This window comes from Ips typographus, linkage group LG3, assembly GCF_016097725.1.
Source record: "Ips typographus isolate SLU linkage group LG3, UJ_Ityp_2.0, whole genome shotgun sequence".
Taxonomy (NCBI): domain Eukaryota; kingdom Metazoa; phylum Arthropoda; class Insecta; order Coleoptera; family Curculionidae; genus Ips; species Ips typographus.
Window position 1 is genome coordinate 15,968,495 of NC_138424.1, and position 17,615 is coordinate 15,986,109.

General features: G+C 35.1%; 1 protein-coding gene and 1 long non-coding RNA gene across 3 annotated transcripts in view; one reads left to right on the plus strand and one right to left on the minus strand.

Moving 5' to 3' along the window:
* Nucleotides 1-534: 534 nt before the first annotated feature.
* Nucleotides 535-5,900, plus strand: LOC145726407 (uncharacterized). Its single transcript, XR_014177596.1, has 2 exons — nucleotides 535-1,081; nucleotides 5,226-5,900. It is a non-coding gene; the product is annotated as an uncharacterized LOC145726407 (long non-coding RNA).
* Nucleotides 5,901-9,704: 3,804 nt separating this feature from the next.
* LOC145726388 (kelch-like protein 17) overlaps nucleotides 9,705-17,615 on the minus strand; it is a 32,495-nt gene continuing 24,584 nt past the window's right edge. For both annotated transcript variants that reach the window (XM_081975432.1, XM_081975433.1), the window contains exons 9-15: nucleotides 14,545-14,704; nucleotides 12,498-12,577; nucleotides 11,078-11,254; nucleotides 10,963-11,017; nucleotides 10,804-10,907; nucleotides 10,640-10,739; nucleotides 9,705-10,569 (exon numbers count right to left, since the gene is read on the minus strand). In XM_081975432.1, the coding sequence (XP_081831558.1) occupies nucleotides 10,356-10,569; nucleotides 10,640-10,739; nucleotides 10,804-10,907; nucleotides 10,963-11,017; nucleotides 11,078-11,254; nucleotides 12,498-12,577; nucleotides 14,545-14,704 (890 nt within the window). In that variant the 3' untranslated portion in view covers nucleotides 9,705-10,355. The remainder of the gene's footprint in view (nucleotides 10,570-10,639; nucleotides 10,740-10,803; nucleotides 10,908-10,962; nucleotides 11,018-11,077; nucleotides 11,255-12,497; nucleotides 12,578-14,544; nucleotides 14,705-17,615) is intronic.

Genomic DNA, 17,615 nt, shown 5'->3' on the forward strand with positions numbered 1-17,615 from the left:
ACTATGTTTGGGGTCCTGTATGTGGGTATAAATGAGGGTGAGGTGGTGTCAGCTGTCTTTGTTGACTTCACTAAAGCCTTCGACTGTGTTTCCCATTTGACCTTACTTGTGAAGCTTGAGAGGTGCGGAGGACTGGTTCAGATCAAGTTTGTTTGAAAGATCACAGGTTCAGATTTCAGGATGAGGAGTCTGGTAGAGGAGAGCTTGTTGCTGGGATCGATTTTGTGTCCAATCTGGTTTTTGGTGTCGGGTAAATCATTGACATACAAAAAGAAGTAAAGAAGGAAGATATATATCTTTTGCAGATGACACTGCGATTGTGTGGCGCCACAGAAATCCTCTAGTGTTGGTTGAAATGGTGCTCAGACCTGGCTGCAGTCAAATTGTTGTGTTCGACTCATTCCCTTACTTTAAATCTGGGGAAAACTAACATAATAAACTTTAAATGCTCTATTCACAACAATTGCGAGCTTGGAATCGGCGAAGTTATTTGAGACTGAGGTTGGATGAGGGACTTAAATTTGACCAGCATGTTTTGCAATTAAAAGGGGAACTGACTGCTTCTTGCTATGCTGTTAGAAGCACAAGGAAAACGCTAGGATCTCGGGTTGCTAAGAGTATATACTTTTCAATTGTGGAGTCTCACTTGAGGTACGGCATTGCTTTTTGAGGGAATTGCTCGGCCAGCCTGTTTCTGGCTGTTCTCCGTTTGCAAAAGCGCGCAATTAGTTTGGACCCTCGAGGTTCGTGTAGGGACCATTTTGGACGGTGCTCCATCTTGTGCTCCAAAACTAATTTTTTTTATCAATTGTAACACGCTGTAGCTCTAAAAGGCACCATTTTTAGAGGGTAAACTAATAGAAACTCATTTTTATATTTTTGGACGAGCTGCCATATCCTGAATATTATGAAACACCCTGAATATTTATTCTGAAACGGGTTTATCTCAGACGTTCCCAGTCGTTAAAAATCGAGGATCTCCCTAACTTTGCTTTGCCCGAAGGCAGAGAAAAGCTTCTGGAAGATTCTGAGGAGTACGGTTATTCGACCACGTCGTTGTTTTTCTGATTGAACGATTCAAGTAAATCAAGCGTGTTTTGTTATGTTTGACGCCGTTAACCCTGGCTTTAATTAATTTTTTTGAATGATTAACCAAATTGATTTTAACCACTAGGATTGTGTGAAGTTATTAGCATAATACACTGGGTGTTAGGCTAGAAAAAGTGACGCGCGAAAAGTAATTTAAGACAACGTATTCCATTTCATATTATAAATGATTGGATTACGTTTCTGAAACACAGTAGGTGATTGAATTTGTTTGTTTAAACTAATTGGAACAAACAAAAAAAAAACAACTGATATGCATGCAACAATATCATTAAGAATAACATGTACAGGGTGTCTCACGACGAAAGACATCGATCGATATAAGATAAACTACCGATAGGTAAGTTTTGAAAGTTTGGTAACATATAGTAAAGTTAGCATGCTCAATTTTTGCACCTCCGGTTTTACTGGCAGTAGGTGTCAACTTCTGGCTGTCAACCAAATGATAGTTCTCAAAAAGTTAAGATAGGGACATGCAAGCTATTTTGCTCTATCTCATTTAGATTAGGAGCATAGACAACAGCATTAACACAACTAGATAGATGTTAATCTCCGTGTTAACACGGTGAAGCAGTGTACTGTTCTCGCGGAGTTAGTTTACCCATGCGTCACGAAGGCTACGTCATTTATAATCATATGAATCAAATCAAGTTTTCGTCAACAAACCTGTTGTGTTCATATTATAGAAAAGGGCGTGTCTAAAGCTTCGTCGCGTTTAAAATTTTGCGTGTATTGTCAGTAACAAAGTAGAGATCTTTGGCTGCAAATTTGCACTAAAACAACCTTATACCAAAGCAAATCAAAAATATCTGGACCGAAATAACATTTTTTATTTACGAGAAGTCTTCGTTTGGATCATAGAATTCCGTCTAAATTTGAAACCTAATTTATTTACCAAAATTCGCAGAGATGTATCACCAATATGTAGTATTTCTTTAACTTTAAGCTCTTGATTTAGGTTCTGGATGGTTACATGTTTCTCTAAAATAAATACAACAAATTAAAAATTCAGTAAGACATTCTGAGTGATGCTGTAGTATCTCATATCTCATTTTCAGGTTGCAATCCACTTATTTTATTTTAAACCCGCTGGAAAACATTTTAGACGCTTATTTTATTTTTTCTGACTTTATTATTAATGTTTCAAGAAATTTTTATGAAAAATCTATAATGCAACCCAAAAATCTCAGTCTCTGGAAACAATGAAATGTTAATAGATGTTTCTTACAAAAGTAGATATATTTTACTATTATTAACATACTATCGTTGTACATATCATATAATGTATTTCGAACATCCATTTTAATGCTTTCAGATAAATCAGTGGTCTTGGCCCGTCGATAACATCTCGATTTACGTTTTCTAGGTGAGGAAATCATAAGATTACTTGCTTGCTTTTTCCGAATCGAATAAACAGTTTTGCGGGAAATTTTCAAAGCAGCTGCAACCTTCTAGTATCAAAAAATACATCAGTAAGAATATGTAAGGTCTTAAAATTTCTTATTTTCTTCCTGAACAGATGATAAAGCTTCTAAAGGTCCTCCATTGGTTTTTTCCAATTCAAAATATTCACAAAGGTTAAGAATTAACTGCTGGGCTTGTCTGTGGAGAATTTTTTTCAGGCATTTTCTAAAAAAATACTGTAATAGTAAGTAATTCCGAATTTAGGAAAAACTAAATGGCTAAATAAAAACCATAATAACCACTCCCACTTTTTGTTCAAAACAGGTTAGTTAGTAATTGTGCCAATTTTGGTTAGATCGTGACAGCCACATAAAAAAAATAAAAATATTAATAATAATATTATGAAAGTACTTACAGTTAAGTTAAGTCAATAATGCATGTCTACTTCTAAATCATAGGGAGATGACGCACGGGTAAACTCAGTCTTTTTGAATTAAATTAAGTCCTTATTTCATGGTTTTGGGTCAAGAAACAGGTAAATAAAACAAAGTCCAGTGCATACAAAATATATTATATATATTTTAAGGAAATGAACATACAAAACATATACTCTACAAAAATAATAAGCTTTTGATTAGTAAGTTTTTGCACCAACTTACTAAACCCAAGACTTTAAGACTATATAGTTAAGAATAGATCATAAAGCTATACTTTATACATAAAACATACATACACATACTTTTTACATTATTTCTATTAAGTACTACTACTAGTAGTACCTAGGTATAGTGCAAAACTAGGGTTATAAAACAGATACATAATACATTTATTAACTTTGAAGTCATAGTGCTGTTTAAACGCACTTAAACACTTGCACTATACAAAAGAATACATTAGTTTTCCACTAAACTTACCAAAATAATCGTCATAAACTAAGAAGCTATATTGAGTTCTACAAATCATTAAACCTATTTTGCCTCCTTGAAAACCTCTTATAGTAATCCTCTTACTACCTTAACATTGTAATGAATAAAAATAAACTTTACTTGAGATCTTACCTGCTATAAATCATTATGTTATTAACTATAAGAAGTAAAATAAATCGTCCTAAAAATTGTTTCCACAGTGAAAAGGTAACACTGTCTTTTTCCGGGTTAGGAAAACGAAATCGTCGGGAATGTTTTGAAGGGCTGCACCCCTTTATGGCACATCCCGTCTTGCTCATAGTGACAAAATTCTTTGTAAAACCCAGCCAAAAGCTAAAGAAGGAAACTAAAAAAACCTATTGTGCAAAAATTGCACAAACGAGAGAAAACACTATAAAAACACCGCGCACGAATTAGCTAATTTTTCCAAAACCTAAAAATATTATTTTTCAAACGTCAATATCTTGAAAACCGTTGCAGACAGATATAGGTTATGATAAATAAAAAATGAAGTCGTAAACCATAATGGATTTTAAGATTTTATAGTTATTTATGTATTAAGCGCGCAAACCATGACTTTTATGCTCTGAGAATGACGTTTGCTGCGCGACACAAACTGGAGCGCAGCAATCATTCGATAAAGTAAACTCCTCAGTAAAGGGTAACTTTTCGTTGAGATTTGGAACCGAAAAATGCATCATTATTGAATGTTTGTAGAAAAAATACATTTTTGTTCAAACGGACGCGAAGTACTCACTTCACGTACTGTTTAGCGGCCGTTAAATGCACTTTTACGGCCGAAAAAAAAATACAGGGAAAAAGTAAATTCACAATCACCATGTCGCCGTCTACGCTTATAGTTGCTGGTTATGACTTCTCTATGTGTCCACTGTGTGCACCAATTACAGCAGTACACCCATCCAGTACAGCAATCTTCGTCTACCAATTTCATTTTCGCGTTTTTAAAAAAAATAGAAAATATTTCTGAGAAGAGTCAGTTTATTATTTAACGTCACATCAACAATGCATAACCAGCAAACATAACAATAAACGTCACCGTGATTGCTAGACCCTTCTCATTTTATTTATCAAAAATTAGGAATTTCTAACTAAATATCGTTTGAACAAAAAAGGTTGTGTACACCGCGGCCGTGAAATAATTTTTTCGTTCTCAAGATTGTTGTCTTCCTCGGACGCCAATTTTCTTTCGGCCGAAAAAATACCATTTCATGGCCTAGGTATACAAATAACTATTTGACGGCCTAGGTATACAAACAACTATTTTTTAGGTCTCAAACTAGCTGTGGTGTAAGCCTGTTGGTGTGACTTTCTGGTTCTAGACGGGAAAAAGTCGCAGACATAATTTAAAACTTTGAAAATGTTTGTTTAATGACTTCAACAATTAATTACAAGTATACTATTTGTTATTACTTTTAGCTGGTATGGGCTTTTAATGGCTTAATTTAGGAAGCCGTCAAGTAGTGATGTGTATTATTTTATTGTTGAATAATAATACTAAATCATTTCAAAATAAATAGGTATTACCTTAACTTTTGATGAACTGATTATGTTTACAGGATAAAGAAACACTAAAAACGAGTGATGAAGGAATATGTTGACATCAATTCAAACACCGGAAATAAGAAATGAAGGTTTAATTAGTATTAAGTTTTAAATAACGTTTTGATATATTTAGAAATGCATTTGTTCAAAGAAACGTCCAGTATATTATGCGATAATATTAAAAACGTATTTGTAATCTGAATGTTTATATTTTTTTTTTTGCAGTCAAATAGCCACGTGACCAGACATTAAATGGACTCAAAAAACAACGAAAGGTTTCATCGCTCATACAGTCCAGTAATCTGTAGTGATATATGCAATTTGTGACTTATTATTATTTATTTTCAACGTAAGTTTAGGGCCTAGTTTTTCAATGTCCCTGTTAAGTTACTAAAAAGGTATAGATTTGATTTGATAAATTTTGTGGTACCTTTGTGAAACACTTAATCTGCCTTAATGAGGACTTTTTTTTTTCGCGTTTTCTAACCGGGGTAAAGAAATTGTATAAATTTATTTAGGTCACAATTGTAAGTACATGTACATATTTTGTGAGCATAATTTGTATATTTGAATTTTTATTATAACAGGTAAGTTGAATCTCTGAATTCTTTCCATTGCCACGTCACTATTGTAAATCATGCCTTAACTTTCTATTTAGTAAACTCAACATTGTGTTATTTCCTTAACTTTGTGATTTTTCTAACGGCTTATCTAGCTTAGTCCACTTAACATTTAGTAATTTTTATACAATGATGTACACACTTCAGTCACTAAAATATACTTTTCTACTCGCATTTTTCGTAAATATTTCGAGGTATTTTCTCTAAATGTATATTGTGAATAGCAGAATTATATCAAACCTATTTTATTATTAAATTTTGTTTGTCATTCTTGTTTTAATTTTGCGTAGATCGTTTTTTTTTACGAAAAATAAAGGAAAGTTACTTATACAGGGTTTCGGGAGGAAAGGGAAATATTTTAGGAATGCGTTCAGGAGGTTAAAATAAGATAAATGAACCCATATTAACCGTTGCTGAAATAATTGGTCCTTAGGTTTTTTCTTTTTTGTGACTGTTTTTCATTTTAAAATCAATACAAACAAATAATTGTGGTCTAAACAACAAAACTAAACTAATTTGGAATATTTTCGAAAATACCTCCACCAACTTCAATACAAGCTGCAGCACGCTTGTTAATCTGTCGAGTGGTACGCTGAATTTCTTGGGGATTGTTTCTAATAATATTTACGGAATTGAAAATTCGATTGCGGAGTCCTTCCACGGTCTCTACTCTTGTTTCGTATACTAGTGATTTCATCCACCCCCAAAGGCAATAATCCAGTGGATTTAAGTCTGGTGATCTCGGTGGCCAAGCATGAGGTTCTCCTCGGCCAATCCAACGATCACGAAAACGATTATCCAAGAAATTACGCATCCTGCGACTAAAATGAGGCGGTGCTCCATCATGCTGAAAGTACATTCGGTGTCGAACAATTAGCGGAACATCATCCAACATGTTCGTTAAATGGTCTTCCAAAAACCGTAAATCTCCATATCCAGTAAGACGTCCATCCAATACAAAAGGACCAAACAATTGGTCTTTGAGCATTATACACCACACGTTAATACTGAATCGATGTTGAAAGTTTCGTTCAAACGTGGCTTGAGGATTTTCATCGAACCAAAGATGTTCATTGTGATAATTGTTAATTCCATCGCGGGTAAACTGAGCTTCATCGCTAAATAAAATGTATCTGTGGAGGTCTCGATTTTGTTGGATCCATTAACAAAATTAAACCATTAAGTCATAATCACCTTCTTGAAGACTTTAAACTGGTTGAACGTGGAAAGGCTTTAAACCGTTTTTTCTAAGCGTCTTACAAACGACCACATGTGATGGTATTTGAAGTTCAACACCAATCCGCCTCGCACTAACTCCAGGATTCTCTTCAGCTATATCCAGAACATTTTCTTCAATTTCAGCATCTAAACCCTCCTCTCGTCCAGAATCAATCCTTACGCTTGGAAACATTGCAGTTATTATAATATATTCTTCCGGCGTAGCGGTGAGTTTAAAATGAACTCTCCGCATCGGATGATCGCGAAGACCTCGGCTTGGAAGATGGTACAGTGGCAGCCAAGAGGGAAGCTAAGCCTCGTCCCCAAAGTGGCACTATACACACCTGCCCCTGTCACGGTTTTGTATCCATCTGTAAACGAGACGTCTCCATGCGACTGGAGGATAGAATTTTGAGAGAATTCCCAGTCCTCCCTCTCGGGTACTACAAACTTTAGAGGTCCGGTTGACAGAAGCGTCGGAGGCACCCCGATCCTGCTTCATCAACAGTTCCGGGCACCACGTTACATGTATTATGCAATTTAAACTTTTACCACTGTCTAAATTTCATTTAACAAATTTTCACAACTTAAATTACCTTTTTTATGGCCATGTGACTGTTTTTGACCAGTGCCACTTTGCCTTTACAATGTTGCCAGTTTAAAAATTGAATTTTTATTCACGTGACGTATACAAAGTGTCCAGGATAAGGAGGGCCACTATGGGGATCTTCGATTTAACATTTAATTTTGTTTGACGTTAATATTGGACCAAAACTAATGACACTTGTCCACAGAAACTTTAAAAAACTCGTTAAAGTGGCACTATAAGTTATTTTTTGTAACGTTTCGTCTTTGCGGTACCATCATCAACCTAATTTTTTTTAAATGCGGCCTTTTTATTCCGAATTCAATTATGTATGACACTTTATGGTTTAAATGCGTTTTACTCTGTTTTTTGATTTTAATAAAGTCCTATATTACGGCTTTGAACATTATTTTTTATTTTATTTTTAATTAAAAATTGTCTATGCCAATAAATTGTTCAGGTTATTTAGATGGTTATTATTAATTTGAACTTAAAAATAAGACGAGAAAAAACAGTTTTATCCGATCCCAAAATTAAGAAAAATTTAAATAAAAAAAAAAGTTTCATACGTTATTGAATTCGGAATAAAAAGGGATTTCAAAATCTAACATAAAAACATCAGGACCGTATTTAATAAAATAAAATTGAGGATGGTTCCGCAAAGAGGAAACGTCGGAATGGAAAACTGATAATGCCACTTAAAAGAGCTTTAAAAGATGCTGCGGAGAAGTTTCATAAGTTTTGGTCTAGGTCCAATATTAACGTTACAAAAAATAAAACGTAAAATTACAAAATTCAGTTTTTGCAAAATATCTCAAAAACCGAAAAAAAGCCGATGTTTTCTACATGTCATTTTATTAAGGACTATTTTCACCAACGTATTTCTAAGCTGACTTAGTTAAGTCTTGTTTTGACTGTGACAATTTGCAATTTGAACTGTCACATGCAAATGGCAACTTAAATGAGCTTAAAAATTCATAAGACCATGATTACGCAACTTTTCTCCCATTTAACCAAATCTGTAATTCTAACCGTTTTCCAGATCCCCATAGTGGCGCTGCTTATCCTGGACACACTATACAGAGTGCCCGGATTTAGTGTTTTTTGACAGGAAAACCCCATTTCTTGGCTAAAAAAACTAGTATGCATGTCTAGAGCTCAATTTTTGAAAAAAGATGCGTTTTTCGAATTTCGTCTTTTTTGAAAACTTTTTTGTTTATTAAAATATCGAAGTGCAACCAACACATTCTTAAATCACTTTTTATATGTGATTCCAGTGGCGTGCTTATTTTTTTGCTACTGCCTTCCGTTTTCTCAATAATTGACATAACTTACGTATTTTAAATGGAACTCATAATTGAATATAACTTTTAAAAAATGTCTCTTTTTAAACATTTACTACATTATAAGTATGTCTATAGTTATTCCTACAAATAACTGAAATATAAACTTGCAATGAGTAACAGATATAGACCGAATAACAAATTAGTTTTTCAGTATTTTCACACACATTTAAATAACTAACGACTAAAGAACTAATTTATAAATTAACGGTAAAAAATTATTAAAAATAAAATAAAGAAAAAAAAAACATTCAAGTGTTGTCATAGAAACAAGAAATAAATAAGCGTCACTTTTGACAGCTGATTTGAAAACTTGAGTCAAAGCCAAACGCCTTGGACAGCAGGATGTCCGCTATTGGTCTTTTCGTGGATTTTTCTCGTGCTTTTGATGTGATAAATCATAGTGTTTTGCTTGCCAAATTGTATAGATACGGTTTTCGAGGTACAATTGGGTTCAATTTGATTCAGTCTTACCTCCAAGATAGGAAACAACACGTTTCAGTGAATGCCCAGAAAAGCAAATATTCCATTTTAACTAAAAGTGTGCCACAGGGATCAGTAATTGATAATTTAGTAAATTAATAATTTAGTTTTATTAATGGGGTCGCTGGGGATGTTTTTGTTACGGCATATGCTGACGACACAAATATCCTTATTTTAGATGCGAGCTCTAAAGGCGCTATTGCAAAAACCGAATTGGTTTATAATAGGATTATGTTGTGGTCCGATAAGAATCAATTAAATCTCAATATAAGCAAGACCCACTTTCTTCATTTCTCCAATAACAGAGCTTTGTCGGAGAGAGCGACTATGTTTGAGGATTCTGATCGTGCTATAACTTCTTCTAGGACATCGAAGATGCTGGGATTAACTTTTGACTCCTGTTTACTCTGGTACGATCATAATGGGGCGGTTTGTAATAAATTATGCGGATGTAAATGGATTATTATTATTATTATTAATTATAAAACAGTATTTCAAGGTATAACCTAACTGACACTAGTCTAAAGAACTAATAAGTAAAATATTGAGAGACAGATGTGCGATAGTGCATTATAATTATCAGTCGATATTATAGCTATTTATGTACTAAAGGACATTAGAGAGAACATAGTGACAAGTTTCGGCCTTAAATATAAAAGAAAATGCAGCAAAAGCTAATTAAAAAAAGTTTTGAAGCGTTATAAGCGGGCGTTATTATAATGCCCGCAGGTTGTTATAATCTACATCGTTTTCAATGTATTATTTGTTCATAATGTATAGGTGAAACATAAATATCATTATAATTATGTGATTGATGATTTTACAGATGGTTTGTAATAAATAAAGCTACTATATGACAATAGGTACTCGATTTAGAACTGAGAATAGCTTAGAATCTACAGTCTACAATATTCAAAATGTAAATCCAGAGATTGTATTGTTTCCAATAGAGGACTCTATTAACCTACCGAAATACGATATTACGGGAACACACTGCTTCGTTTTTCTTTTGCAAAATTAAAGCTTTGGTTTTGTAATATAGCAACTAGCCTAATAATCTGCTAAAATAATTAACGTCCTGTACATATCACATTGTTCTCATTAACTAGGTACTAGTTTGTCTCAACACGTGCTCTAAATCGACGAAATCCACCACTGCTCCTCCTAATCCACCTTTTTCGGAAAGCATACTTGTGACTAATGTCCATTCGTTGGTTTTAATATCAAACTCTTCCACCGAATTTAAGCTCTCATTACGGTTATTAAAACCTCCAACAGCCAATAACCGACCATTCAATGATACTAATTCATGCCCGAACCTTATAGAAAGAAATATAATTAGGTTAAGTTAAAATAAGTGTGCAATTTAGTTGTGCATGTAGTAAGTACCTTGCGGTGTGCATTGGCGTAACAGGTTCCCAACTCATCATCCGTAGGTTCAATCGTTCCCCATTACTTAGAACATCAACTCTGTCACGAGTGTCACGTCCTGAGTCCGTTAAATATTATGCTATGCTATAGTAAAGGTAATCTTAATGCATACTGAAAATTACCTCCTATACAGTACAAATTGCCATCTAAAGCCGCTACTCCACATCTATACCTTGAAGTTGAAATTGATGGCACTGAATCCCATTTACCTTCTCGAGGGTCATATCTACATTGAACACATTTTAATTAACACTACTAAATATTCAGAAAAATAAACAAACCTTTCAACCGTTGCTTGGGAAATGTTACGCCCACCAATAGCATAGAGAGAACTATCTGTAAGGATTCTGTTATAAAATATCTAATAAAATTGAAATGTTAGGAAAGCGAGTTTACCGAGAACTGCAATTTTGCAACAATCCTTTTGAAAGTTCATATCAGGACAACTGTTCCAAATCCCAGTCAATGGATCAAAACTTTCCATTAAACTGAGACTGGAATCACCATCGTGCCCTCCGCAAGCGTAAATTAAGCCGTCAAAGGAACAAGTACCCAAACGGGAGCGTTTGGTTCCTAGAAATAATTTTAATGGATTTGGTGTTAATTTTGATCACTTAAGCAGATATTTGGATTATTTTTTGGTAGAATAATAAAATAGATGCCTAAGTACCTATTTATGTACCAAGGTCGTTAGAGAGAACATAATGTCCTGAAGGTTTCGGTCATTTTTCGGACATTATACTCTCCCTAACGCCTGTAGTGCATACAAAGTTTTATGTTTCACCTAATTCAGCAATTATTTACTATTTCTGGCATTGGAAACTAAGGTATACCGTTACCGGTAAGTTGTTTAGGGTTTATTTTACCTGAATGATGTAACTTTGATAGTTCTGTCAGTTAGTGAAAATGGCAAAATCTGGACGAAATTTTAGAAAATATATAAGAAAATGCAGCAAAACTAACGAAGGTTTATTACCTAAAAAGTCAAGAGCATCCTAGGATAGGAAATACGAAGTTTTTATAGCATGGAGGAATAAAAATGCCATTACTAGTATTAAAAAAGGTTTCAGGGCGTTATGATAACGCCCGCTTATAATGCCCTCAGGCTGTTATCAACACTATATCCTATACCGTTTCGAAGGTATTATTTATTCATAATGTATAGGCAAACAGAATGCAGCTCTTTCCCGCACCTGACTCGACTAAAGCCACTACGCTCGTCGTGAGCGTGCGGGCAAGTCTCATGCACTTTCTACACTTGTTAGAATAATAACTATATCTACCAGAGCCTGCAATCACACACTGAATCTAATCAATGAACACGGTATACAATATGTTCGGTTTAAAAATGATACAAAGTTAGAAAGGGTGAGTTGAGTTGCAAAAAAGGACGTCAGCTATATCTGGAATAGTTATTTACCTAACAAGTGCGGAAAGTGGTACTATTCCCGCACGAGACTGGCTGCAGTTAAAGGGACGAAAAAGTACCTTTACCGCACTAGTGTGGAAAGATACTCCTAGTGCACTTTTCGGCACTCATTTGGGTGCGAAAAAGTGGACTTTATCGCACCCGAGTAGGAAAAACGAATGGTCTTCAGAAATAGAAAGTCAACCTTCGTAAAAGACGACCTCTAGAGGGCCTAATAAAAATGTCAAACTAAAAAAATATTCCTGGTTTTCCTTTTTTCGACTTATTCTTTTTTTGTACAGATCATATTCAATACATAATAATATGGCATTTTAAAACCGTCTTCGAAAATGTTGCATGTTTTGAATTATACCTGACATGAATATTTCCCATTAAAACTAAACTTACTCATTGAAGTTATCGAAGTCCAAGTGTTTGTCCATGGATTATAACATTCAGCTGTAGCTACACTTGATGCTCCATCATTCCTGAATATTGCATTTTAATAAAATACAGGGTGTTCCAATAAGCAGTACAAGCAGCTGTTTTGTCGGAAACTATAACATATGTAGGTACATACATAAGCACTTCGGGAAAAAAATGTTTAATAAATGAGGCCACGAGAAAATGCTGGAAGAAACAACGATACGATGAACGTTGCCTGTCGTCGACGAACAATCTTGCAAAGTAGTAGAAGTGATCCAAAATTTTTTTTGAAGGAAATGAAATATCTCGAAAACGGCTGATCATAGAGCCTTTCCCATCACTTTTTTACATATATACCTCCACTTTGAGAAAAATGGACTACTACTTGACGTTGACGTGTGCTTTGCCGCACGATTTTTCATGGCAGAAGTAGCACTTTTCCGCTCTAGTGCGGTAAAGTACTTTTTCGACGACTGACTTTGAAAGTACCTCATGTACGCTTCCATTTAAAAGCAGAAAGTGATTATTCGCCGCGCGAGAGCAGAAAGTGAATCATTTTCTGCTCTAGAGCGTTTTCGCTTTCTACTTACAATCTACTCACCAACTTTTTCGGCGTTTTTATAACAACGCTTGACAAACCTGTTTGAAATAAAGGCATTCCGTCAAAGTGATTTATCGGTGACAATGAGTTCGAGCTACGAAAATGATGTGAGTTGTCCTTCTACTCCACCCCACAGCAGTCATCGAACAAATATCGTCATATTTCGAGCCGAAAGTACTTTCCGCTCTTAATATAGAATATACTATTACCGCGCGTTTTTGATTGCATTGATAATTTAATGTCTTTCGTTAAATTATTATAGTTTAATTATACGTTATATTTAGTTATTTTTTTACATGTTCAGTTTAAGTGACTATTTAATTACTTGTTAATGTATTACAATTTAAATGAACTGTGTTTTGCCTGAGTAGTATGGTAGTAATCCTAAGAAAAATATTTTGACAACGTCTAAAATCTCAACTGACAACCCACCTGCAAGAAATTTAATTGACTGGCTTTCTATTGTAACCCCTTCATCTACAAATAGCATGACATAAACACTAATTGTAAAATGCTCTCATTGTAGTTTGTTCACTCTGTAAAATGTTCTCATTGTAGTTTTCTGCAGGATTGTAAGAAAAATATTGTACCTAATACGTGCCGGAAGTGTCTTTTCCGCAATCGATAGCTGACCGAACTCCGCTTAATAATTGAAATCGAAAGGACTATTCAGAAATACAATAATATGCAGAGTGTTCCAATTGAAATAAGCATTTTGCATCAACTTCCGGTCAAACCGAAAGTGACAGAAAAATGAAAATGTTTTTAAAACATAGCACTCATCAAATTTCATTTAATTCCAAAATTTCAAATTTCTATTAATATTGGATCCTAATATACTTTTAATGAATAGTTTGGGTGGTTAACCCTGTATTTGCTGTGCTTGTCATCAAACAAGTTGATTTAATAAATAATGTTGTATGCAACCTATGCGAAATTTTTTTTTACCAAATTGTTTAGCAATAAAGTACTGCCTCCATTTAACTAAAGCTTTATCAACTATAGTTTCTGAGATAGCAATGGTAATGCATCGAATTTGTAACATCCTGTATATAGGAAAACGCCTGACCCTGAGTTAACTCGAATTTTCGAGCGCGTCCCCTGCTGGTGGCAAAATGCCCCAAAAAAGAAGTCTTTATGATCAGCAAACTTTGGACCCCTTTATAAGAAGATATCGAAAAAAAAGTTAAATAGCAAAATTTTTCGTCGAGGACAGGCAATTACGTTGGTATTTTTACTATACCAGTCCATTTAAATTTTAAGAGTTTTCGGATTCATTTTAGTAAAATCATGAGTCTTAGCGCTTGGAACTAAACAGATTTTTTTCTTCTATGTATAGTTATCGAGAAACAGTCGCATGCACGGCTTTTTGGATCACCCTGTAAAGTTTGCTTGGAAAATACAACTGTGTACTTAATTGGTACTTACCCTCCAATCACATATAAACGTTGTTTGAAACTAGTCACTCCTGGAGAATATCTTCCCGATTGCATTGGTGCTATACGATTCCAACAATCAGTTTTGGGATTATAAACTTCACACTCGGAAGGGATTCGTCTTTGGGAGCCCGATTTGGACCAAACATCACCTTTAAAATTGAAAAAACAGTTGAACTTTTTCGACTCTTAATAAATGTGCCTTGCATTGAAATGTGTTTTATAAATTACGAATAACAAATCCGGCACAAGGACTCAATTACATTTCACTTTTATTTCAACAGGAAATTGGCGATAATTTTATTGAATATTGCCCTCTTGTGTTAAATGTCCCATAGAGCAGTGCATTTTCACCAGAATGACAGCGACAATTCACGTCATCATCGGTTTGCTATCGGCTAATAAGGAAGGAAGAGAGTTTGCTAGCGGATAAAAAAATCGGATAAATTTTGCTGTTGATTTCATCGTTTCCACGGATTTTCACTTCAATTCTATTGTTGCAATGTCTCACCTGGAGATTTTTGCTGGCACTGTCAATTTTGATTTTTGTTCGTATTGTTTTGGTTATGGCTCGCTTCGGATAGAGTTCTACTGCAGAAAATCAAAAGAACCAGACAAAGTTATTTCTGCCAGTACAAGGAAGTCGCAGTCTTATTATATTATTGATTATATTCATGGAATTGTCTTATCAAATACCATTCGAGCTCAGATTTTGAACAGGATAATTTTTCCGCTTGTCTTCTCATACTTTCTTATGGTACAAAACTCGACCTGTTTGGCTAAATTTAAATCATTTTATCATTTTAGATTTAGTTACAACAGGTCTCTTGCAGTTACACCAAAATGAAAGTGTTCTAAGACAAGCACAAAAATTATCCGGCTAAATCTGAGCTCTTATGGTATTGCCCCCGATTGCATCTCGATAATTGCAGATACGTACATCTATAACGACTGCATTGTTGTAGAGCCTATTGCTAGTACACTAATTGTTGTCCTTGCGCAGTTTTTTGACTTTTTATAACCAACAAACATCTAACAATGTCAAACGCGATGTCAACAACAATTAATGAACGGTTTGGAACTTGCTCATAGAGTTCCATTGAGCCATCTATACAGGGTGATTCCATAGTTGGTGCTTTCCTTTCACCTGCGAATAGGGCTTCAAAAAATAAAGTTTTTTTTTTCTTTGACGCTTTTTCGAAATATGAACAATAACGAAGATACAGGGTGAAAAGTAATGAAGGCACGATTTCTTAGCTTCTGTGGACTTGTTTATTTGTATCAAAAAATAGGGTGCACTCGGGCACATTTAGATGCAAATCCACCAAAATTTCTAACCATCATTTTACTACCGCTAAAACTTAATTCTATCATCCGTCAAAAAAAACTGCCGAAAATCAAATGTCAATTGTCTTGTCGAACGTCGCCCGTCACAACTAGGGATGCGCCACTACATCGACAAATCGTACATGCCGGCCACCTTGAAATATCCCGTTATTTCAAGATTAACAAAAAAAACACTCGCTCAGAACTGGTCACATACACAAGCACGCTGCACTAAACGCGGCACTTGGCTAATCCAGTAGGGGTAAAGGACACAATCGAGTAACAGCTCGACGACAGACTCCTCCTTTTGTCCGCACGGACGCCACTCGTACATAGCCGTCTTTGCCTGGATGAACTGCCTCTACTCGTCCTAATGGCCAGTGCATCGGGGGTTCGTGATCTTCCTTGATTAGAACTAAAACACCTTCTTTAAGGTTGTTTTGGACTACTTTCCACTTGGATCTCTGCTGAAGAGTGTTAAGATAGTCTCTACTCCAAATAGCCCAAAATCGCTGTAGCATTTGCTGAATTTGTTTAAAGCGCTGCAGGCGATTAATGTTTACATCAGGAACTCGTGACTGAGGAGCAGCTACCAGACTGCCACCAATCAGAAAGTGTGCTGGCGTAAGCACTTCCATGTCGGTAGGGTCGTCACTCAAGGGAAGGATAGGTCGGGAATTGAGTATAGCTTCAACTTGATTAAGCAAAGTATAAAATTCTTCAAAGTTTAAGTGACAATCTCCCAATACTCTTTTCAAATGATACTTTACTGAACGCACGGCAGATTCCCAGAGCCCGCCAAAGTGTGGCGATCTGGCAGGAATGAAATGCCAATTGATTTTATGCTCCGAAAAATACCTGTTATATTTATCGCAGCTAGTGGTGTTTTCGATAAGCTTGCATAATTTAGTGAGATCATTATTGGCTCCTACAAAATTAGTAGCGTTGTCGCTAAAAATATCGCTAGGTAATCCCCGCCGAGAGACAAATCTTTTAAAGGAATTCATAAATGCAATAGAAGTTAAATCAGAAACTAACTCAGCATGAACCGCTCTGGTGGTAAAACAAATGTATATGCATACATAGCATTTAATTAAAACGCGGTTACGAGTTTTGCCATCTTTCAGCAGGTAAGGACCTGCATAGTCTACGCCACATGAAGCGAATGGTCGAGAAGGAACAACTCGCGATTCGGGTAAATCTCCCATTATTTGTTTGATGGACAACGGCTTGACACGGAAACAAGTCAAGCAACGATGCAGAACCTTACGAACCACTTGCCGTCCATTTATGATCCAAAACTTATTTCTAATTTGAGTCAAAAGAAATTGTGGTCCCGCGTGTAAGAATTTATAATGATAATATTTTATAAGCATTTCAGTAAATATATGCTTGGCCGGTAAAATAATTGGGTGTTTATTTTCGTATTCTAGCTGAGAATTGCTAAGTCGACCGCCTACCCGCAATAAACCTTTAGGATCTAGAAATGGTGTTAAACTCAACAATTTACTACTGCGAGGTACGGAATTGCCTTTTTTAATTTCTACCAGTTCAGCAGAAAAATGGTCCGATTGAACCAAATTACAGAGAAGAAACAAAGTTTCATCCAACTCAATACTTGTCAAGGGACCTTGAATTTTAATAGTTTTCCTAGTATTATTTATAAACCTACGAATGTAGCTATAAACCCTAACAGTTTTAGAAAAACAAGACCATTTAAAAAGACCGTCAGTAGAA